Raw genomic sequence first — 25,530 nt, 5'->3', positions numbered from 1 at the left:
TTGATGAAACCCCTGAGTGATGTGGTAAACTCCTCAATGTTATCGGATATTCCAGTCTGTGCTAGCGAAGCAGTCTTGTAGCTTAGCGTCCGCTTCTTCAGACCGCTTCCATATTGACCACTGGTACTTCCTGTTTGAGTTTTTGCTTGTAAACAGGAAACAGGAGGATGGAGGCATGGTTTGATTTGCCAAAGGGATGCAAGGGCCTTGTATGCGTTTCTGTGGGTAAAGTAAAAGTGGTCCAGAGTGTTGGTAAAAGTGGGGTAAAAACGCATTTCAGTCTCCACCCACTAGAAACGTTACCTTTGGGTGAGCATTTTCTCGTTTATTTACGTCACCGTCATTTCCCCAAGCCGCAGTAGCAGCACGTTGGTACCAGCAGTAGCAGTGTGCTGCTGATGTGCTGTATATGTCTATACTCTGAATCTTTCAGGAGAGAAATATAGGATTCTTCTTCATCTCCTCAGCATTGTCTGTATGCAGATGTCATCAATTCCCTCTCTTTCCTATCTCTCTCTGTTCCTCACTCCACACTCTTGTCATTCCTCTCTTAGGCTTTCACATGTCTTCACACATACTACGATGGAATATTTTCACGGTATTTTGCTAATCTTCCATCCTGAGAATAAATAACTTTTCTCCCGGGTAACCCGGTGTTTCCTGTCAAAACCGGAAGTGTCATTTAGAAGCATATAAAGCACATAAATATGTCTGAATTTCATTTGAGCTGTGATCAGCATTACAATTCAAGCCTGATGCTACCTGAGCTTGATGAGCCATACATTACTGATTTTCTATGAGCTTCAGATTTTTTATGAGCCCAAACCCAAAAAAGCCCAAATGACTGTGCCGTTATCCAACACATGGATAGCACATTACGCACTACAGAAAAACATAAAAGCCCATAGATGTAGTTATGCTGTCTTGGATAAATAAATTTAACAAGCTCTAGTAGGCTAATCTTTTTGAGTGTGGACTGTAATACTGTACTGTATTGTATTATACTGTGTTCTATGCTGAAATTACACACCTCATTCGAACCATGAAGCTGGGAGAGAACATGCAATGCTGGTGCAGGACATGCGGCCCACAAAGTTGCAATTATATGCTAGCGAATTTGAAATATGATACGACCTATTTAAAATTGTTATGTTTAGTAGGCTGACCCATATATACCATTCATAATATTTATCCTAATGTTGTGCGATGTGCGATTTACGCTGCTGCTACTCTCTGTTTATCATATATGCATAGTCACTTTAACTATACATTCATGTATAGTACCTCAATTGGCCCGACCAACCAGTGCTCCCGCACATTGGCTAACCGGGCTATCTGCATTGTGTCCCGCCACCTGCCACCCACCACCCGCCAACCCCTCTTTTATGCTACTGCTACTCTCTGTTCATCATATATGCATAGTAACTTTAACCATATCTACATGTACATACTACCTCAATCAGCCCGACTAACCGGTGTCTTTTATTTTTATTTATTTTGTTTCACCTTTATTTAACCAGGTAGGCAAGTTGAGAACAAGTTCTCATTTACAATTGCAACCTGGCCAAGATAAAGCAAAGCAGTTCGACACATACAACAACACAGTTACACATGGAGTAAAACAAGCATACAGTCAATAATACAGTAGAAAAATAAGTCTATATACAATGTGAGCAAATGAGGTGAGATAAGGGAGGTAAAGGCAAAAAAAGGCCATGGTGGCGAGGTTAATACAATATAGCAAGTAAAACATTGGAATGGTAGATTTGCAGTGGAAGAATGTGCAAAGTAGAAATATAAATCATGTCTGTATGTAGACTCGCTACTTTTATAGCCTCGCTACTGTATATAGCCTCGCTACTGTTATTTTTCACTGTCTTTTTACTGTTGTTTTTATTTCTTTACTTACCTATTGTTCACCTCATACCTTTTTTGCACTATTGGTTAGAGCCTGTAAGTAAGCATTTCACTGTAAGGTCTACACCTGTTGTATTCGGCGCACGTGACAAATAAACTTTGATTTGATTTGATTTGATTTATTACTCTTTCTCTTGCTTCATTCCTTCCTCGCTTTCAACAGTTAACTGAAATTCGTTTCGTTGTCCTTATCGTCAGCATTGTAATGACATGCTTGAATAATATTGGACTAGAATAAGATGCAGGCAGCCTTCACTTCTCTTCACGAAGACTGAATGGTAATGGGTCTGAATAAATAACTGCTCTTTTTTCACTGGACTCCAGGAGCTAAGAAGCATTTTTTAAGGCGTGAGGCCATGCATAACCCATTATTCATTAGCTAAATATAAGGCTAACACTGCATAGAATGTATTACCTGAAAGAGTTAGGGTAGGACATCTACATACAAATCATTATCAAAAGTATGTGGACACCTGCTTGTCAAACATCTCATTCCAAAATCATGGGCATTAATATGGTGTTGGTCCCCTCTTTGCTGCTATAAGAGCCTCCAATCTTCTGGGAAGACTTTCCACTAGATGTTGGAACATTGTTGCGATGACTTGCTTCCATTCAGCCACAAGAGCATTAGTGAGGTCAGGCACTGATGTTGGGTGATTTGGCCTGGCTCACAGTCGGCATTCCAATTAATCCCAAAGATGTTTGATGGGGTTGTGAGGCCAGGGCTCTGTCTAGGCAAGTCAAGTTCTTCCACACCGATCTCGACACACCATTTCTGCATGGACCTCACTTTGTGCATGGGGGCATTGTCATGCTGAAACAGAAAAGGGCATTCCCCAAGCTTTTGCCACAAAGTTGGAAGAACAGAATTTTCTAGAATGTATGCCAGGGTTATGATTTCCCTTCACTGAAACTAAGGGGCCTAGCTTGAACAGCCCCAGATCGTTATTCCCCCTGCACCAGACTGTAGAGTTTGCACTATGTATTGGAGCAGGTAGCATTCTCCTGGCATCTGCCAAACCCAGATTCGTCCGTCGGACTGCCAGATGGTGAACCGTTATTCATCACTCCAGAAAACGCATTTCTACTGCTACAGAGTCCAATGGTGGTGAGCTTTACACCACTCCAGCCGACGCTTGGCATTACGACATGATAATATTAGGCTTGTGTGCGGCTGATAGGCCATGGAAACCCATTTCATGAAGCTCCCGACGAACAGTTCTTATGCTGATGTTGCTTCCAGAGGCAGTTTGGAACTTGGTAGTGAGTGTTGCAACAAAGGACAGACCACTTTTTATGCTCGATGCACTTCAGCCCTCGGTGGTCCCGTCTGTGAGCTTGTCAATGTAAATAGTTAGGGTGGCCATTTTATTAATTGTTCAGCAGTCTTATGGCTTGGGGGTAGAAGCTGTTAAGGAGCCTTTTGGACTTAGACTTGGCGCTCCGATACCACTTGCCATGTGGTAGCAGAGAGAACAGTCTATGACTTGGGTGACTGCAGTCTTTGACAATTTTTTGGCCTTCCTTTGAAACTGCCTAGTATATAGGTCCTGGATGGTAGGAAGCTTGGCCCCAGTGATGTACTGGGCAATACGCAATACCCTCTGTGGCGGCTTACGGTCGGACGCCTAGCAGTTGCCATACAGTGGTTCCTCCTTTAAAAGTTGCAGTGTACTGAGGCACAGTTTGCATGGTGCTGCAGAATTCTATGGTACGTTATTAAGTGTGAACCCCTGGTACCATTAATGCTAGTTAGTGCTAGTTTGACCACCAGAGGGCATCTTTGAGAAGCATTTGAAAGCGGGCACGCGGGAGACCGGGGTTCAATTCCCCGACTGGGAGGAAGGAGTAGGCTGTCCTTGTAAATAAGAATTTGTTCTTCACTGATTCCCATGTTAATGGGGGCCTGTTCGGACCTCCGTTTTCGTGTCGTCCACATCAGCTCCTTTGTCTTTCTGATATTGAGGGAGAGGTTGTTGTCCTGGCACCACATTGCCAGGTCTCTAAACTCCTTCCTATAGGCTGTCTCATCGTTGTCGGTGATCAGGCCTACCACTGTTGTGTCGTCAGCAAACTTAATGATGGTGTTGGAGTCGTGCTTGGCCACACAGTCGTAGGTGAACAGGGAGTACAGGAGGGGACTAACCACACACCACTGAGGGGCCCCAGTGTTGAGGATCAGCATGGCAGATGTGTTGTAGCCTATCCTTACCACCTGGGGGCGGCCCGTCAGGAAATCCAGGATCCAGTTGCAGAGGGATGTGTTTAGTTCCAGGGTCCTTAGCTTAGTGATGAGCGTTGTGGACACTATGTTGTTGAATGCTGAGCTGTTGTCAATGGACAGCATTCTCATATAGGTGTTCCTTTTGTCCAGGTGGAAAAGGGCAGTGTGGAGTGCGATTGACTAGTCTCCCAGTCCCTGCCGCTGAAAAACACCCCAACAGCATGATGCTGCCACCATCATGCTTCACCGTAGGGATGGTGCCGGGTTTCCTCCAGACGTGACGCTTGGTATTCAGGCCAAAGAGTTCAATCTTGGTCTAAGAGTCTTTAGGTGCCTTTTGGCATACTCCAAGCTGGCTGTCATGTGCCTTTCACTGAGGAGTGGCTTCCGTCTGGCCACTCTACCATAAAGGCCTGATTGGTGGAGTGCTGCAGAGATGGTTGTCCTTCTGGAAGGTTCTCCCATCTCCACAGAGAAACTCTGGAGCTCTGTCAGAGTGACCATTGGGTTCTTGGTCACCTCCCTGACCAAGGCCCTCCTCTCCCGATTGCTCAGTTTGACCAGGCATCCAGCTCTAGGAAGAGTCTTGGTACTTCCAAACTTATTGCATTTAAGAATGATGGAGGCCACTGTGTTCTTTGGGATCTTCAATGCTGCAGAAATTAGTTTTTACCCTTCCCCATATCTGTGCCTCGACACGGACAATTCCTTTGACTTCATGGCTTGTTTTTTGTTGTTGTTGCTGTGCTTGTTGAATATCCTTCCGTATCAGAGTGCTGAAAGACTGTTGTCAATTTGTTTACTGAAAAAATAGCATTGTATCTGGTCGAACAACATTTTTCTCAAAAGTTTACTAAGGGTTGGTAACAGACTGATTGGTCGGCTATTTGAGCCAGTAAAGGGGGCTTTACTATTCCTAGGTAGTGGAGTGACTTTTGCTTCCTTTCAGGCCTCAGGGCACACACTGTCTAGTAGGCTTAAAATGAAGATAATGGCAAATAGCCCTAGTGGCTTGTCATTGTTGATAGACAATAATATGTTTTTCACCTCTTCCACACTCACTTTACAGAATTCAAAATTACAATGCTTGTCTTTCATATACTTGGATGTGTAGTTTCAGCGTTTGTTGCTGTAATGTCATGCCTAAGTTTGCTAATCTTGCTAATGAAAAAATCATTAAAGTAGTTATTTTTGTGATGAATGAGACCTGGTGCTTTCATTTAAGGGCTCCTGAGTGGTGCAACTGTCTAAGGCACTGCATCGCTGTGCTAGAGGCTTCACAACAGACCCTGTTCAATCCCGGGCTGTATCACAACCGGCTGTGATTGGGAGTCCCATAGGGCGGTGCACAATTGTCTTGGTTAGGGTTTGGCCGGTCTAGGCCGTCATTGTAAATAAGAATTTGTTCTTAACTGACTTACCTAGTTAAATAAAAATCTAAAAAGGTGCTCCAAAATGTTTTACTATTATTTTTCATGTCATTTGTCTTTGTTTCATAGTGTAGTTTATTCTTCTGTTTATTCAGTTTAGTCACATGATTTCTCAATTTGCAGTATGTTTGCCAATCGGTTGTGCAGCCAGACTTATTTGCCATTCCTTTTGCCTCATCCCTCTCAACCATAACATTTTTCAATTTCTCATCAATCCACAGGGATTTACATTTTTTTACAGTCATTTTCTTAATGGAGACATGCTTATTAGTAACTGGGACAAGCAATTTCGTAAATGTGTTTGCTCTTCAATACACACCACGGACCAACAAATATTCTTTACATCAACAACATAGGAATCACTACAAAACTTATTGTATGACCTCTTATACACTATGTTATGGCTACTATATTTTGATCACTACATCCGATGGATCTGGATACTGCTTTCAAGCTAATTTCTGAAACATTAATAAACATGTCATCAATAAATGTTGATGATTTAATTCCGTTTCTGTTTTTAACTAGCCTGGTAGGCTGATGATAACCTGAACCAGGTTGCAGCCATTGGTTATAGTTTGAAGCATTTTCTTGAGTGGGTTGCCTCATGACAGCCAGTCAATATTTAAAACACCCAGAAAATATACCTCTCTGTTGATATCACATACATTATCAAGCATTTCACACATGTTATCCAGATACTGACTGGTAGCACTTGGTGGTCTATAGCAGTTTCCCACAATAATGGGCTTTAGGTGTGCCATATGAACCTGTAGCCATATTACTTCAACAGTATTTAACATGAGATCCTCTCTAAGCTTTACAGGATTCTGGTTCTGAATGCAAACATCAACACATCCACCATTGGCATTTCTGTATTTTCTGTAAATGTTATAACCTTGTATTGCTAACACTGTATCATAAAAGCGATTACTAAGTGAGTTTCAGAGAATATGAATGTAATCTGTTACTAGCAAGTTATTAATTTCATGAAACTTGTTTCTTCAGCTACATATGTTTAACATGGGCTATTTTGAGCACTTTTCTGGGATGCTTGCTTGTTTTCATTGCTTTACTGGGAAGCTTAGCAGAAGTAGACATGCTCATGTTATTTATGTTAGTGCAGGGTGAGCTGCACACAGTGGACTTCCTACCAGGGCAAACCGCCTCAGTCCTAACAGCATACATCTGGTTCATGGGCACATGATTGCTGCATACAATATATGTAGGATCAGCAGAGGAATTCAGGGCAGTTACCAACACCCCTGGTTTAATGTACATTTGCTGAAGAATTATGACAACTCAGCAACACAATGGTAGGGATTAACTGAGCTGGGCTTGGGTCATTGATAAGTCGTTGTCTCAGCACAGCCATACAATCCTGTGAAAGGATCCAGGAACCCAAATGATTTGGGTGGATTCCATCCTCCTTATTAAATAGGTTTTGTTTCCAAAAGGTATCGAAATTGTCAACAAAAGTTACACACATTGAGCAGCAATAATCACGTAGCCAGTTGTGAAGAGAAAGAATCCTGCTAAAGCATTGCATGCCACAATTCAGAGAGGGCACAGGGTCGGATATGATGTGTCTTTTATCAGTGTATAGCAGAGAGTCAATCAACTCTTTAAAATCCAGTTTCAACTGTTCAGAGCTGCCCTTCATAATGTCATCAAAACCCACATTGACTACAATAGAATCGATGTCTATTTACTAACGTTGTACATTCGGGAGCAGCTTATTTATGTCATTGACGCGAGATAGTTTATGCACCAGGAACAGTCACATTTCTTACCACGGAGCTGCCCAAAATCACGGCTGGCGAGAAGGACGAGGGAATCCGCCCACTCCCATGCTTCACAGGATTCGGAGAACCCTTTAAGGATGTGCGAGTGGCAGGATAACTTGAGCCCGTAGCTCCTAGCGCCTGGTGCAGGCCTCCGACAGATGGAAAAGCCCCGCTCGATCCAGAGTGGGGCTCAAGTTAGGGGAGGGAGTAGGAGTAGGCACAGTGGCCGCAGACACAGGTACCCCCAGCGACAAATGTGCAGGAAGATCAGGGTCCAGGGTGGTGAAACTATTCGTTGTTTCAATCCGTTCTGGGCCTCTCGTTGGGAGTGTAGACTGCTTTGCGGGAGGCCGCTGTGTTCGGCTTCTACAACTTGTGACATGCGACCATCGTCGATTGCTATGCTCCTCTTGCTGTGCTCCTTCGACTCCGCAATCAGATTGGGGATGAGAGGCAGGAGATGCAAACGAACTCCGGGCAACACCGGCCTAGAAAAGGTAAACATTCCAATCTGTGCTTTCCAAAGTTTCTTACCTAGACTGACGACCTGGGTGCTCAAGGAAGCAACCTCAAGCCCACACACCTGTCTATATAAGGTTGACAGTGCATGTCACAATAAAAACCAAGTCATGAGGTCCAAGGAATTGCCCGTAGAGCTCCGAGACAGGATTGTGTCGAGGCACAAGCGTCACGTCTGGAGGAAACCTAGCACCATCTCTACATTAATGCATGGTGGTGGCAGCATCATGCTGTGGGAATGTTTTTAGCGACAGGGACTGGGAGACTAGACAGGATCTAGGGAAGATGAACGGAGCAATGTACAGAGAGATCCTTGATGAAAACCTGCTTCAGAGCACTCAGGATCTCAGACTGGGGACAGGACAATGACCCCAAGCACACAGCTAAGACAATGCAGGAGTGGCTTCTGGACAAGTCTCTGAGTGTCATTGAGTGGCCCAGCCAGAACTTGAGATGATCTGTAGAGAAGAAGGGGACAGACTCCCCAAACACAGGTGTGCCAAGCTTGTAGCGTCATTCCCAAGAAGACTCAAGGATGTAATTGCTGCCAAAGGTGCTTCAACAAAGTACTGAGTAGTGTCTGAATACTTATGTAAATGTATTATTTCATTTTTTAAATGTTTTTTTTGCAAAAATGTCTAAAAACGTGTTTTTGCTTTGTCATTATGGAGTATTATTGTGTGTAGCTTGATGAGGGCGAATTTTTTTAAAATCAATTTTAGAATAAGGCTGTAACGGTCTGAGAACTGTAGTTCCGTATTTCAAAATGTTCAGTGGTGATAAATACAAACAATTTAACTGTTCTTTAGTTCCAAAAACCTGTGGTATTTTCTTTCCAAAATTTGTCATTCTTCCAAAGAGAATCTCTGCTGCTATTACATTCAATGGAGGATATGGTTGATGGTAACATCCTGTTGGTGTGGGCTTTTCGGATTCTTCTGTGGGGTTTAAGAGGTGCCACCACCTACTGTACGTAGTGTGCATTTCTCTAGTATTGACAGTGTTGTAGTGAGAGTATGAATCATAGACTGTAGCATATATCAAGACTTAATAATGCAAAAAATATATATTGTCTTTCAAATGAACCCATGGCTAGATTGCTTGATGAGGTTTTACAGTGGTCCTCTGAGTGGGGGCTACCTGCCAGAGATGCAAATAACATCTTAAATGGCAAACTCTGCTCGCCCTCTAGTGATAGGAATTTAAAGCCTTGGGTATAGGGAAATGGCAAATATCAAGCCAGAGGCCTTCTTTTGCGTACTGGGTAGTGAAGTATTTCAAGATGATAGGTTTGTTTGCTTTTGAGATTGTGCGTAGTAGGAACAGTGTGTGCACAGGAAAAAGCCTATAGGAAATAGGAGGCCATCAATGGTCTATTGTGTGGGTGCTATTATTTCCTACAATTGACAAGAACTTTTGAACATCATCTTGGCAATTACTTACCCCAGTTCTGGCTTCAACTTCGACTCATTTGCCCTGGGCTCTCTGTAATTCCAACCCAATTTTGGGGCTACCAAGAGGAAACTCCGGCGTTACAGAGGCAAGAGGGTGGATCCTAGTGAGATGAAGGCAAATGGTAAACCGGCCACCTCTTCCCTCCATTCTACTCGCCAGTCACTTGATAATTATCTGGATGACTTCCAATCGTGGATTTACCACCAACGGGACTCTCGAAACTGCAATATTCTTTGCTTTTCTGAAACATGGCTCTCCAACTTGATGGATTCTCCATTCACCGGGCGGACAGGACAGTGGAGTCTGGGAAATCGAGGGGGGAGGTTTGCCTCTTCATCAAAACCAACTGGTGTGCTTACTCCAGCGCGGTGGAAGTGTTCACCTGTCTTGGAATACCTGATGGTCAAACGCTGACCCTTCTACCTCCCGAGGGAGTTTGCGTCTGTTATCATGACTGCTGTATACATTCCACCTCAGGACTAAAAAAATAACAAGCGAACTGTACAAGGCTATAAACAAGCAAGAAAACCTGTATCCAGAGGCTGCTTTTCTGGTTGCCACCGATTTTAATTCTGCGTCACTAAGACACGTGATGTCCAACTTCCATCAACACATCTCCAACGGCACTAGGGACGATAAAGTCTTAGACCACTGCTATTCTACCTACAAGCAAGAATACAAGGCCCTCCCTCGTCCACTATTCGGAACATCCGATCATGACTCCGTACTCCTGCTTCCTGTTTACATACAGAAAGCACTCGCTCTGTTGAGAAATGGCCACCGGAATTAGAGATTATGCTACAGGACTGCTTTGCACTGCTTTGCTAGCACTGATAGGAATATGTTTCGAGACTTCCCCGATTGCATTGATGAGCTAACCACCTCTGTCACCGGCTTCATTAGAAAGTGCATTGACTACATTTTCCCCACAGTGAGGGTTCCCTGCTTCCCCAATCAAAAGCCCTGGAATAACACAGAGGTTGAGAACAGGGCTACCACACACAGAACTATCGTAGACAACCCTGAGGCTACGCCGACAGGAATAAGTACAAGTCCCACAATGACCAGTTGGCAGGCATATTCACAATCATTTTCAACCTTTCCTAGTACCAGTTTGTAATCCCCACATGTTTTAAGATGATCACGCTCATTCCTGTCCCCAAGAACTCTAATGCTTCATGCCACAATGACTACCGCCCTGTAGCACCCACTTCTGTATTCATAAAGTGCTTTGAGAGGCTATTTATGGCACACATTAACTCCACAATCCCAGATACCCTCGACCCACTCCAATTTGCATACAGCCCCAACAGATCCATAAATTACGCAATCTCAACATAACACTGGCTTTGAGTAAGGCCAATGTGTCTATGTATGCGGGTGACTCAACACTATACACGCCAGCTACTACAGCAACTGAAATGACTGCAACACTTAACAAAGAGCTGCAGTTAGTTTTGGAATGGGTAGCAAGGAATAAGTTAGTCCTAAATATTTCCAAAACCTAAAGCATTGTATTTGGGACAAATCATTCACTAAACCCTAAACCTCAACTGCATCTCGTAATGAATAATGTGGAATTTGCGCAAATTGAGGTGGCTAAACTGCTTGGAGTAACCCTGGATTTTAAACTGTCATGGTCAAAACATATTGATACAACAGTAGCCAAGATGGGGAGAAGTCTGTCCATAAAAAAGTGCTGCTCTGCCTTCTTAACAACACTATCAACAAGGCAGGTCCTACAGGCCCTGGTTTTGTCGCACCTGGACTACTGTTCAGTCATGTGGTAAGGTGCCACAAAGAGGGACTTAGGAAAATTGCAGTTGGCTCAGAACAGGGCAGCACGGCTGGCACTTAAAAGTACACGTAGAGCTAACATTAATGAGATGCATGTCAATCTCTCATGGCTCAAAGTGAAAGAGTGATTGACTGAGCCAACTCCTCGTGTTTACCATGGGGAGCTTGTAACTGGTCAGGCACGTCTTATGCAGAGATGCACACGGTGTCTCCAGTTCGCATTCATAGCCCGGTGCGCTCTATTCCAGCTCCTCGCATTTGCCGGGCTAAAATGGGCATCCAGCCAGGACGGATGGTGCCGGTTCAGCGCTCCTGGTCTCCAGTACATCTCCTTGGGCCAGGATATCCTGCGCCGGCTCTGCATACTGTATCTCCGGTGCGTCTGCACAGCCCAGTGCGTCCTGTGTTAGCTCCCCGCACTTGCCGGGCTCAAGTGAGCATCCAGTGTTCTTTCTTTAATAAAATAAGAATGTACGCATACCACGCTGCACCTTGGTCCGATCTTTATGACAAACGTGACAAGTGAAGACATCAAAACTATGAAATAACACATATGGAATCATGTAGTAACCAAAAAAGTGTTAAATAAATCAAAATATATTTTATATTAGAGATTCTTCAAAGTAGCCACCCTTTGCCTTGATGACAGCTTTGCAAACTCTGGGTATTCTCTCAACCAGCTTTATGAGGTAGTCATCTGGGAAGCATTTCAATTAAAAGGTGTGCCTTGTTCAAAGTTAATTTGTGGAATTCCTTAATGCTTTTGAGCCAATCAGTTGTGTTGTGACAAGGTAGGGGTGGTATACAGAAGGTAGCCCTATTTGGTAAAAGACCAAGCCCATATTGTGGCAAGAACAGCTCAAATAAGCAAAGAGAAACGATAGTCCATCATTACTTTAAGACATAAAGGTCAGCCTATTCAGAATATTTCAAGAACTTTGAAAGTTTCTTCAAATGCAGTCGCAAAAACCATCAAGCGCTATGATGCAACTGGCTCTCATGAGGACCACCACAGGAAAGGAAGACCCAGAGTTACCTCTGCTGCAGAAGATAAGTTCATTAAAGTTACCAGCCTCATAAATTGCAGCCCAAATAAATGCTTCACACAAGTAACAGACACATCTCAACATCAACTGTTCAGAGGAGACTGTGTGAATCAGGCCTTCATTGTCCAATTTCTGCAAAGAAACCAGTACTAAACGGCACCAATGGGAAGAAAATACTTGCTTGGGCCAAGAAACACGTGCAATGGACATTAAACCAGTGGAATGTGGAGTCCAAATGTGGAGTCCAAATGTACGATTTTTGGTTCCAACGGCCATGTCTTTGTGAGATGCCTAGTAGGTGAAGCATGGAGGAGGAGGTGTGATGGTGTGGGAGTGCTTCGCTGGTGACATTGTCAGTGATTTATTTAGAATTCAAGGCACTCTTAAACATTATGGCTACAACAGCATTCTGCAGCAATGCGCCATCCCATCTGGTTTGCGCTTAGTGGGACTACCATTTGTTTTTCAACACGACAATCTCCAGGCTGTGTAAGGGCTATTTGACCAAGAAGGAGTGTGATGGAGTGCTGCATCAGATGACCTGACCTCCACAATCACCCGACCTCAACCCAATTGAGATGGTTTGGGATGAGATGGACCGCAGAGTGAAGGAAAAGCATCCAACAAGTGCTCAGCATATGTGGGAACTCCTTCCAGACTGTTGGAGAAAATGCCAAGAGTTTGCAAAGCTGTCATCAAGGCATTGAAGAATCTAAAATGTAAAATATATTTTGATTTGTTTAACACTTTTTTGGTTACTACATGATTCCATAAGTGCTAGTTTTGATGTCTTCACTATTATTCTATAATGTAGAAAGTAGCAAAAATAAAGAAAAAACATTGAATGAGAAGGTGTGTCCAAACTTTTGACTGGTATTATACATGTTGTCGCTGTTATTAGGCTAACAGAAGAACACATATCTTTGGACAGATCCAGGGAGGCCCGCCACGAGTCCCAGGGATTGCTGGTGGTTATAGGGACAAAGAAAGTCCCTTCCTGCCGCTGGCAAGTTGAAATAAAATAGAATGGATAGTTCATTCATAATTGAATAGGCTAGGCAACTTATTGGAAATGTCAGAATAATTGGGATACCAATAGCTACTGTAGGCCAAATGCATTTCATTTTAATTTGAAAGTTCCAATTAGTTGTTTACTCACATAAATCCTGCATATTATTGTTAAGAAAAAGGATCACTTCCACGGTGGAGGGTTCAGGCATGGTTCTCCTTTTGTCTATGGTCCAGCTTGCCGCGTCGGATACTCATTCACTGCTGCTGCTGGCCCGGGACGCAAATCACACTTCTCGCCAACTTGGCTAGCCGTGAATATACTGTGCTCTTTTGGACTTCCCCCAGCCAAACATATCTCTTTTGTCTGCCATCACAGGCCTCTGTTGTGTATCTTGTCACGTCGTCATCATCTTCTTTTTTCCCACTCTGAAAAGTCCAACTCTCTTCTCTTGGCGGGTTGTGGCACAGACGCTTCGTATTCTGTAGGCTCCTCTGATGGTGGCACGGCCATGGATTGTAAAAGTTTGCGCACATGGTCAAAGACATCTTGCCTGTCTTGGGCGGGCAGCATCCTCAACTGGTTAAATTTGCAGGTCATTATTTTGCCTCTCTCTCTGAGGGCCTCTTTCTGCGGGCCTCCAGCTTCTCGTGCACTTCATTGTACATGTCCTGAACAGAGTTGAGGGTCGGGTACACCGTACTAAACCTTGTGTCTCCCATCTGCAGCTGGATCTTTGAGAGTTGCGCAGCCAGTCCAGACTGCTTGACATAGCTGTAGAGAGTGGTTGCTCATAAGCACATCATAAACTTTCAAACCCGTTGCATGGCAAATAAGATGCCGATGGAAAGCTATATGAATGCATTAGGTCTACATTATTATTATTATTATTATTATATTGGCTATATTCATTATATTCCTAAATGCACTGTTGCTAAAGGTATTACATGTTTATATAAAGCAAAATAATTAGGATAACATACTGCATTGTATTTATTTTGCTTATATCATCATGTCATAAGTAGCCTACCTGACAAGTAACTTTACTGCGGTGAGCGTTTCAGCAACGTCAGGTGCATCGATGGCCAGTGCTGCTCCCTCAAGGCCATGTCACAGCACCGCATATAGAACTTGGTTCCCGGCAGTCCAGTCTCTGATATGGCCGAAGGGCTAGAACGATGTTGGAGCCCTGGTCAGTTACCCAAACAATTTTGCTTAAAATGACGTAGCGTTGAGGCCAAATTTGGTCACTAGCAGCTTCACTATTTCCCCCGGTTTTGGCATCTTCTGCTGGAAACTGTGCTGTGGGTCAGGTTGGAAATCTGGAAATCAGCAGTAGTATAACGGCATATTATCGTCAGATAACTAAGCTGCCGATAGTCATCAGTCCGTATGTCAGGGTGTTTGTTTTCTCCGTCAGGGTTTCTCTCTTTTCGTCTGCCAGGCTCAGACATCTGGCGGAGACAGTCTGGTGGAGGGGCAGAACAGAGGTAGCATGCACCTCCCCGTAAGTAGCCAGCACATCAATAAGCTTTTGGGCGAGCTCGTCAAAGCCTGTCCCTTCTACAGTACAGGATCAAACATCCTTACAGCAAAAACTGACGGATTTGTCAGGTACCGACTGCTTTACTTTAAGTGGCACAGTTACGTTTTTGTTAACAAATGCAGACATAGAGGTTTGGCCTGGGGAAGAGGCCGTTGCACCAGGGCATCTGTTAAAATGGCACTACAGAGAAGACGTACCAGTTGTCTTGCTGTCATACTTTAAAAATGCCCCGCAACCTTTGCATTTTTCAATGCCAGAGGATTCGCCAGTGGTTTAACAACCAGGTCAAATGTTTTCCAGAGATCAGACTTCCCCTTTCCCTCCTGAGCAACCAATATACATTCGCCTGTGGCAAGACCCTTCTTCACATCCTTCGCATCCATTTTGCTGTGTTATAACAGTTTTCTGAGGTTATAACCAATTTATTAATGCAATTATGAGTGGCTGTCCTATGGTCCGGCCCTACCTTATCGGTCATGCCCTACATGCACGGTGCATGCACTACATGCAAGTGCCACATGAATAGAGCATGGTAACGGTTGAAGGGAAATGGTTTTGCTGTCGAAACAAATGAGGGATTTCATTAACAGAACTTTTCAGTAAGAGAAACAACAAGTAAAACAATGAATAAAATGACTGTAATTGGGTATAGCGTCAGCAACATGGACAACGGGATACACACTGTTGCTGGCTGCACTGCCTGTCCTGCTCATTGACAGAGAGGAGGAGAGAGACAAGGTGCTGCATTTCATTATTTTTTTTTATGTACACAGCCAGACAAGCCCGAGCTGGAGGCCTGGCTTGGAATGTCAACTCTACCCCTAACCTTGAGCCTAATGCTAACCCTAACTCTGAAGAAACAAATACCCATGTACTTGCAAGTGGGGGAACAAAATACAGTGAGGCAGTCCCCTGCACCTCTCCATGTATATGTATGTTTATGTATCTGTGTCTTTCAGAAGGGTAAAAAAGCATAAGTCAAATTTGGCTGGACCAATAAAGTGATCTTAAACTTAAACAATTCTGCCACTATTGTCCTTTGTATCATGGCCATCTGCTGATGACCTGTTTTAACGCTGCTGTCTGTCTGTCCCCCGTGCAGGGTCCAAGTCGCGACCGTTCAGTGAGGAGTACAAGCGGATCCCTCCTCCCAAGCCAAAGAGGAACCCTAACACGCAGCTGAGTACCTCCTTTGATGAGTCCTACATCCAGAATCATGGCAACAGGAAGGAAGGAAGGAGGGAAAAGTCCTCATCGCAGAGCCAGAGCCCGAGCCCAGCCCCAGACACGGAGGATGAGGACGAGCCTGTCTACATCGAGATGGTGGGTAACATTCATAGGGACCTGAAGCAACGCCTCCTGGAGGACGAGGACCAGAGTGAGTCGGTCTATGAGGAAATGAAATACCCCATGTTCGACGACATGCTCCAGGACGCTAAGTGGGAACAGGACATGGAGCAGGGTCGTTCCTCCTCCTCCCACACCACCCCCCGGGGGTCCCTCTGTGACATCCCCGCCCCCTTCCCCAACCTGCTCACCCACCGGCCGCCCTTGCTGGTCTTTCCGCCAGCGCCTGCCCAGTGCTCGCCTAACTCGGATGAATCACCCCTCACCCCGCTGGACGTCACAAAGCTGCCCATGCTGGAGAATGTTGCCACTGGGTACACCAACAAGCCCGGGGGGGGTGCCTCACCCACAACCTCTGAGGCTCCTCCCCCCTCCTCCTCCCCCCACCACCGCAAGGGAGAGAGAGAGAGAGACAGGAAACGAGAACGGGAGAAGGATAGAGAGCGGGTAGAGCGGGATCACCAATTCACCCACACTATCACTGCGTCTGGTCGCTCCTCTGCCCCTCCCATGCCCTCCACTCTCTACAAGGCATCGGCGTCGGCCCATGGGTATCCCAGAAGCCATTCCGCATGTCCATCACCTGTAAGCATGGGCCGCTCGATCACACCGCTCAGCCTCAAGCGCCCACCACCTTATGACGCCCTGAAGCTAGGCGGCAGCATGCCTCGATCCACCTCCTCCGTTGCGCATGCCGCCAAGAGCTCGGTTGGTAAGGAAGGGGGAGGCAAACTGAGTAACTCTTCTTCGGCCCACAGCTCCATGCAGAATGTGTCGCGTTCCCGCACCCCTACAAGCCCCCTGGATGAACTCACCAACCTGTTTACCGGTGGACGGAATATGCTAAAGAAGGGATCGGGAGGGAGGAAGGTCAAGGAGTCCGCTGAATGTGAGTGCCTATGATTAGGTATTGGCACATACAGTATTTTGTGCATGAGGGATAAATTGTCTCAAATTATCTATGTAAATTCAGAGGGTGACTGATAAAAAGTTGCTAAAAGGTATTGAATAAATTCACACATGGATTATCTGTCTCCTGACCAGAGACCATGAGAGATACATAGAGAGAGACAGGCCATGTCAGAGAGAAAAAAGAGTGAGAGAGAGAGGCAGTGTCAGAGGGAGAAATATAGAGAAACAGTGTTGGGAATAGAGGAAAATACACAAAGAGATAGGGGCCAGTGTCAGAGGTGTTTTCAAGACGTTCAAACATTCATAGATGACCAGCAGGGTCAAATAATAATCACAGTGATTGTAGAGGGTACAACAGATCAGCACCTCAGGAGTAAATGGCTTTTCATAGCCGAGCATTGAGAGGTTGAGACAGCAGGTGTGGTAGAGATAGAGAGCTGTCTCTTATACACATCTAGATGTGTATAAGAGACAGTGTCTGGTGAACAGGTCAGGGTTCCATAGCCACAGGCAAAACAGCAGAAACTGGATCAGCAGCATGGCCAGGTGGACTGGGGACAGCCAGGAGACATCAGGCCAGGTAAACCTGAGGCAGTCCTGAGGCATGGTCCTGTAGAGATGAGTCAGAACAAGCCAGAACTGTGCGATATAGTAGGGAGTTGTGGTTTCCAACAAACCAATATTCTACATAGTTTAGTGCAGAGCACGTGGCAATAAACTACAATGACCATAATGCATTGCTCACCCGCTTTGGTGTGTCAGGTAGCCTAGTGGTTAGAGCATTGGGCCAGTAACCAAAAGGTTGCTGGATTGAATCCCAGAGCTGACAAGGTAACAATATGTCATTCTGCACCTGAGCAAGGCAGTTAACCCACTGTTCTCCGGGTGCCGAAGACTTGGATGTTGATTATGGCAGTCCCCCGCACCTCTCTGATTCAGAAGGGTTGGGTTAAATGCGGAAGACACATTTCATTTGAAGGCATTCAGTTGTACAACTGACTAGGTATCCCCCTTTCCTTTCCTTACTTGTCAGGGAGAGAAGAGAGAACGCACAAGAGGGAAAGAAAGCAGTTGCTTTGCGAGGTACAGTATCTCTACCTGAAAATACATGATCTTAGTCACTGGTTACCTAAAATATATATTTTTAAAACATGTTTTAAAAAACAAAAGCCTATGCAACATTAACTTATATAAAAAAAAGTCTAAGTCGTTATTTAATCAAATACATTTTGCATCTACTACTATAGCCCATAGAAACCCATTGAAAAACACAGTCATAACTGGCAAAAAAGTAAAATAAATAATCAGGAATAAGGTTTTGAAGTGTCTGTCCTGTATCTAGGAGATATAAGAAAGCTCAGGAAATACAGTTAAAGTCGGAAGTTTACATACACCTTAGCCAAATACATTAAAGCTCAGTTTTTCACAATTCCTGACATTTAATCCTAGTAAAAATCCCCTGTCTTAGGTCAGTTAGGATCACCACTTTTTTTTTAAGAATGTGAAATGTCAGAATAATAGTAGAGAGAATGATTTATTTCAGCTTTTATTTCTTTCATCACATTCCCAGTATGTCAGAAGTTTACATACACTCAATTAGTATTTGGTAGCATTGCCTTTAAATTGTTAAACTTGGGTCAAACGTGTTGGGTAGCCTTCCACAAGCTTCCCACAAAAAGTTGGGTGAATTTTGGCCCATTCCTCCTGACAGCGCTGGTGTAACTGAATCAGGTTTGTAGGCCTCCTTGCTCCCACATGCTTTTTCAGTTCTGCCCACACATTTTCTATGGGATTGAGGTCAGGGGTTTGTGATGGCCACTCCAATACCTTGACTTTGTTGTCCTTAAGCCATTTTGCCACAACTTTGGAAGTGTGCTTGTGGTCATTGTCCATTTGGAAGTCCCAATTGCGACCAAGCTTTAACTTCCTGACTGATGTCTTGAGATGTTGCTTCAATATATCCACATACCTCATTACGCCATCGATTTTGTGAAGTGCACCAGTCCTTCCTGCATCAAAGCACCCCCACAACATGATGCTGCCACACCCGTGCTTCACGGTTGGGATGGTGTAAGGCTTGCAAGCCTCCCCCTTTTTCCTCCAAACATAACGATGGTCATTATGGCCAAACAGTTCTATTTTTGTTTCATCAGACCAGAGGACATTTCTCCAAAAAGTACGATCTTTGTCTCAATGTGCAGCTGCAAACCGTAGTCTGGCTTTTTTTAAGGCTTTTTTTGAGCAGTGGCTTCTTCCTTGCTGAGCGGCCTTTCAGGTTACGTCGATACAGGACTTGTTTTACTGTGGATATATATACTTTTGTACCTGTTTCCTCCAGCATCTTCACAAGGTCCTTTGCTGTTGTTCTGGGATTGATTTGCACTTTTCGCACCAAAGTACGTTCATCTCTAGGAGACAGAACGCTTCTCCTTCCTGAGCGGTATGACGGCTGCGTGGTCCCATGGTGTTTTTTTCTGAGGTCTTGGCTGATTTATTTTGATTTTCCCATCATGTCAAGTAAAGAGGCACTGAGTTTGAAGGTAGGCCATGAAATACATCCACAGGTACACCTTCAATTTACTCAAATTATGTAAATTAGCCTATCAGACGCTTCTAAATCCATGACATAATTTTCTGTAATTTTCCAAGCTGTTTAAAGGCACAGTCATCTTAGTGTATGTATACTTTTGACCCACTGGATTTGTGATACAGTGAATTATAAGTGAAATAATCTGTCTGTAAACAATTGTTGGAAAAATTACTTGTGTCATGCACAAAGCAGATGTCCTAACCGACTTGCCAAAACTATAGGTTGTTAACAAGAAATTTGTGGAGGGGTTGAAAAACAAGTTTTAATGACTCCAACCTAAGTGTATGTAAACTTCCGACTTCAACTGTATTAAGTATGTGCCCCCAGGCCACTACTATACTATCACATATCTTACAACATAAAATCCATGTGTATGTGTGTGTATAGTGTGTATATTTTCTGCTGTGGAATTGAGGGAGCATGGAGGAGGCAAGACCAACGGGTGGTGTGTGTGTGCACAGACGCTGTCAGTCAGTGTGTGTCCAGCAAGGAGAATTAGCATGAGCCCAGAACTTAAATATATTTATATTTTTTACTTTTACCCTGTTTTGTTCCCAATTTCGTGGTATCCAATTGGTCGTCAGTCTTGTCTCATCGCTGCAACTCCCGTATGGACTCGGGAGAGGTGAAGGTCGAGGGCCGTGCGTCCTCCAAAACACAACCCAGCCAAGCCGCACTGCTTCTTGACACAATGCCTGCTTAACCCGGAAGCCAGCCGCACCAATGGGTCGGAGCAAACACCGTACACCTGCACCCAGCCCGCCACAGGAGTCGTTAGGGTGCGATGGGACAAGAACATTCCTGCCGGACAAACCCTCCCCTAACCCAGACGACGCGCGGCCAATTGTCTGCCACCCCATGGGTCTCCCAGTCGCGGCCAGCTGCGACAGAGCCTGGACTCGAACCAGCATCTCTAATGGCACATCTAGCACTGCGATGCAGTACCTTAGACAACTGCGATGCAGTAGCTTAGACCACTCGGGAGCCCAGAACTTCTGTGAAACACTGCTTCTCCCATAGTCCTATCATGATGCAGATCACACACACACACACACACACCTGACCAATTGTGCTATTTTGTGTTTTTCAACCTCTCCTTGACCTAGTCTGCAATACCTACATGTTTCAAGCAGACCACCATAGTCCCTGTGCCCAAGAATGCCAAGGTGCTCAATGAACAGCATGCTCAATGAACAGCATTCTCATGTAGGTGTTTCTTTTGTCCAGGTGGGAAAGGGCAGTGTGGAGAGATTACATCATCTGTGGCTCTGTTGGAGCAGTATGCGAATTGGAGTAGTTCCAGGGTGTTTGCGATGATGGTGTTGATGTGAGCTCACCAGCCTTTCAAGGCATTTCATGACTAGAGATGTGAGTGCTACAGGGCGACATAGCAACACGAAAACACAGACACTCTCTCTCAATCTACTTCTTCCCCTCTTCTCTCTCCTCTCCTCTCCTCTCTCTCATCTCTCTCTCTCTCTCTCTGCTCTCTCTCTCTCTCTCTCTCTCTCTCTCTCTCTCTCTCTCTCTCTCTCTCTCTTCTCTCCTCTCTCTCTCTCTCTCTGGCCTCTCTCTTCTCTCGTCTCTCTCTCTCTCTCTCTCTCTCTCTCTCTCTCTCTCTCTTCTCTCTCTCTCTCTCTCTCTCTCTCTCTCTCTCTCTCTCTCTCTCTCTCTCTCTCTCTTCTCATCTCTCTCTCTCTCTCTCTCTCTCTCTCTCTTCTTCTCTTCTTCAACTATTTCGCTCTATTTCGCTCTCTCTCGCTCTCTCTCGCTCTCTCTCGCTCTCTCTCTCTATTCTCTTCTCTGGCTGGCAAATGGACCGTGCTCAAGAAGGTTATTACGGCTCATACACTTGCCAGTGAATATAATTGAAAAAAGCTTTCATCTGCTAGCAAAGCAATTTCCTTAATGCCTTTAGAGCACATGAAGGACGTGATGAATGTGGTGGCAAATGGACAGGCTGTGAGCGCAGGTTGCAGGGTTTAAAAAGACAGCCCAGCCGCCCAGCAGAGGACAGGAAGAGAGGGATGAGGACGTGTGGGCGGGCAGAGAAGGGAGAAAGCATGAGTAGAATAAGCATGCAGAAATGGACAGTGTAGAAGAGAAGGGATGACCAGAACACGACACCCTGATCTCGCTGGTGTAGGGTGCTACACCATACAACCTGAGGGGTTGTACAGAGATAATAGGCCATCTGGCTTTGCTGTAGCATCCTCTTGGCACAATGTACACAACCTTAGATATCTGCAACATTTTTAGAAGTATGACCTCCTCCCTTCCTTGCTACACAGCTCTGCACCCAACAGTATTCAGCTCTGTAGTGACACCCCGTGGTCATATCATACTGCAGTATCTTAACATCCCGAAAGACCCAAGGACTCCCTAGGGACCTGTTCTGTGTTGATCTGAGAGGATTGGAGTGGAGCCCTGATTGAAGATCTGATCCTTTCTTATCTACATACATTTGTATTTGTATTTATTTGGGGGGTGATTTAACATTTATTTAGTCAGGGATGTCATATTGAAACTCATGTTGCTTTTTAGTGACCCCTGAACAACATACAAAATAATAAACACATACATCAATACAAAATAAATACACTCTGGAAGTAAATATGAACCTTTGCTTAGACAGGGAAGTCATATTGAGAGACGCGGGTCTCTTATTCAAATGACCCATGCACAACATATAAAATACAAAACACACACATCAAATATAATGTATACACCAGGGAAGCAAATACCAAAATACACATAATCAATCAAATAATCATGGCATCAAAACAACCTTAGGGGAATAGGTTTGTCCAATTCTTCCTGGAGTTCATTCCATGTCTGATATATATATATAATCGAATGCAGTTTTCCCTAATCATAATGAGGTACGGGGGACATCAAGAAGAAGCCAGTTCTCTGAGCAAGTCAATGCCTGTGTTTACACAGGAAGCCCAATTCAGATCTTATGCTAATTAGTTCCTTATCTGATACCTATCTGATCTTTCCACTAATGGGTGAACAGGTGAAATGGGTGAACAGGCAAAATAAATGTGCAATCTAATCTTTTGACTTCCACTTCCAAAATGTGGACCTCAGTGGAGGCTCTTCAGAGGAGGAATGGGAGAACCATCCTCCTCAGTGAATTTCATAAAAATGTAAATTGTAAAACATTTTAAAAGTACAACTTTTTAGATAATACTATACTAAATATAATCACATCACCAAATAACTGATTAAAACACACTATTTTGCAAAGGTCTACAGTAGCCTCAACAGCACTCTGTAGGATAGCACCATGGTGTAGCCGGAGGACAACTCAGCTTCCGTCCTCCTCTGGGTACATTGAATTCAATACAAAGCCTAGGAGGCTCATGGTGTTCACCCCCTCCCATAGACTTACACAGTAATTATGACAACTTCCGGAGGTTGTCCTCCAGCCTATCAGAGCTCTTGCAGGATGAACTGACATGTTGTCCACCCAATCAAAGGATCAGATAATTAATCTAGTACTGACAGCATAAGCTACAGCTAGCTAGCACTGCGGTGAATAAAAGGTGGTGAGTAGTTGACTCAAAGAGAGAGGAAGACAATAGTGGAACAGTTTTTAACAAATTAATTTCTTCCAAAAAGAAGGAGAAGCAAGAGAGAAATAGAGCGGGAGAGATTTTGTCATTTTTTTCACTCTCAGTTTCACTTCCCTAACTAGCAAATGCAGCTAGCTAGCCTAGCCTACTGAAACACCCTGCTCAAACAGAGGGATGCTATGTTAGCTAGCTGGCTATGACTTTCCAACACAACACTGGAACTCTTCCAAGTCAAGGTAAGCTTTTGATTTGTTGTGCATTAAAGTTCACAAGCAAATACAATGTGGCTGTTATGAGAGTGAACTCTGTTTACGCGTGATCAAAGGTGTAGTCATTCCGCTGATTCTGTTGAATTTGTTTTTCTTAAATGTAACAAACTGCAACTGTTGGACTAATGATTACACCCTACAGCAGCTAGATGCAGGCAAGAGTTTGCAAGGCGGTATTGAATGTCACTTTCTATCACCTCAAATTTGTCTCTCGAACCTGTGTGCACCTACGTTGTAAACTTTCATTCATCGGCTAGGATGTAGCAACCTCATGAGCATAGGGGAAATGAAAGTACCATGTGAACTGGGTGAATGGAAAATGAATGAGAGTCATCCAATATGCAGTAATAGAAATAAGGCCATGCTCATGAAACATGTTTTGTCCTCCCTCATCTTAAACGGCACTGACCGCCACTGGTAGATCTCAATCCTGATACAATTCTCATGTTCCATATGTGACCTCAGTCTGGACCCTCAGATCAGATTGTTTTGGCTGGGAATTGGCTTTTTTTTGCATATGACCTGCCGCTACCACGACAAGCACCCAAAATGTAAAGGAGCAGTGACAGAAAATGAGCATTCCATCTGTATGCTACTTCAGAGGCTGCATCAGTGTAAATGCGCAACTTTGATATGGGCCACATGTAAATCTGAGTAAAATTGGATACAAATCTGAATTAGGTTCTTAGTTTGGTAGTATAAACACAGGTGGTATGCCTCCAATTAAGAAGGGATGAGTGATAGGTATGCTGTGCTTAAACAGGCAGCCAAATTCTGGTTTTATTCCCACGTATTGGTCTTTTGACAGATCTTTCTACAATATTTGGGGAAAAGATCGGAATTGGGCTGTCTGTGTAAATGCAGCTGTAGGGAGTTTCTGTAAAACTGCATTAAGCAGCAATGGAAACCAAGCCACAGTAGATGGTGGTCTGGTTTCAGTAATAACAGGAAGGGGACTATGGTACACCGAGTCCAGAGGTTTTAGTGTAGTGGTGGCAGCGTGCATATAGATTGCGTATAAGCATTTACTAAATGTGATAGCCTTTTGAAAACAACCCTCTCCCTCCCAGGTGAGGCCAAGACCAGGAGCCACAGTACAGAACCTCTATCCAGGCACGAGAGCAAAGCTCACCACGGAGGCAGCCAGGAGTCTCCCAAATCCCAGGAGTGGGATGGGCCCTCCGGACATTCATCCAACCCCACTGCCATGCCCAGCCGCCTGGGACGCTCTTCTGTCAGCCCCACCATGATGCTGGGGAGTGGGGTCACAGGTGAGGGCCTCTGCCTGGAGTTACACACAAATTGTTTTTAATTACAGAAATAAATGTGGAAGAGAATGTTTCCATAATTGATTGGTTTTGAATTAATGTGTTTTAGATGGAAATAGTTCAAAATGATTTGACTTCCAATGTTGGAGCCCATAGTGTTCGATTGCTAAGAGCTAATAATTTAGAAGACACATGAAATGTGTCTACAAAATGTATTGGCATGACATCTGAGAATTATAAGTAGGCTATATGAGTATTTTTTTTCAGAAAAAATGCATTATATCAAGGTAGGCTAAATAATTCAGATATGGTGAAAGAAATGAATGTTACTTCTTTAAATTTTAATGTGTACAGAATGTGGCTCAGAATCCTTGATACAGTGCATTGGGAAAGGATTCAGACCGGTTGACAATTTGTGACGTTGCAGATTTAGTCTAAAATGTATTCTTTTTAAACTAAACTTCTCTAGGATATGTGGGACGCTAACGTCCCACTTGGCCAAAATCCAGAAAAAATGTAGCGCGCCAAATTAAAAGATATTACTATAAAAATCTATCTTTCATGAAATCACACATGATAGATACCAAATTAAAGCTACACATGTTGTGAATACATCCAACATGTCTGATTTCAAAAAGGATTTACGGGGAAAGCACACCAAACAATTATGTTAGCTCAGTACATAGCCACAGAAAAACACAGCCATTTTCCCAGCAAAAGATAGTTGTAACAAAACCCAGAAATAGAGATAAAATGAATCACTAACCTTTGAACATCTTCATCAGATGACACTCATATGACATCATGTTACACAATACATTTATGTTTTGTTC

The 25,530-nt window shown here is 44.1% G+C and overlaps 1 protein-coding gene across 1 annotated transcript in view; it reads left to right on the top strand.

Annotated features, from left to right (window-relative positions):
• nyap2a (neuronal tyrosine-phosphorylated phosphoinositide-3-kinase adaptor 2a) overlaps positions 1-25,530 on the top strand; it is a 93,459-nt gene that overhangs the window by 47,678 nt on the left and 20,251 nt on the right. Inside the window, exons 4-5 of the mRNA XM_023982755.2 lie at positions 15,833-16,966; positions 24,500-24,700. Of these exons, the coding sequence (XP_023838523.1) occupies positions 15,833-16,966; positions 24,500-24,700 (1,335 nt within the window). The remainder of the gene's footprint in view (positions 1-15,832; positions 16,967-24,499; positions 24,701-25,530) is intronic.

The sequence above is a fragment of the Salvelinus sp. IW2-2015 genome, linkage group LG4p (assembly GCF_002910315.2).
Source record: "Salvelinus sp. IW2-2015 linkage group LG4p, ASM291031v2, whole genome shotgun sequence".
NCBI lineage: Eukaryota > Metazoa > Chordata > Actinopteri > Salmoniformes > Salmonidae > Salvelinus > Salvelinus sp. IW2-2015.
The sequence above is the reverse complement of the archived record's forward strand: the minus strand, read 5'-3'. Positions and strand labels throughout refer to the sequence as shown.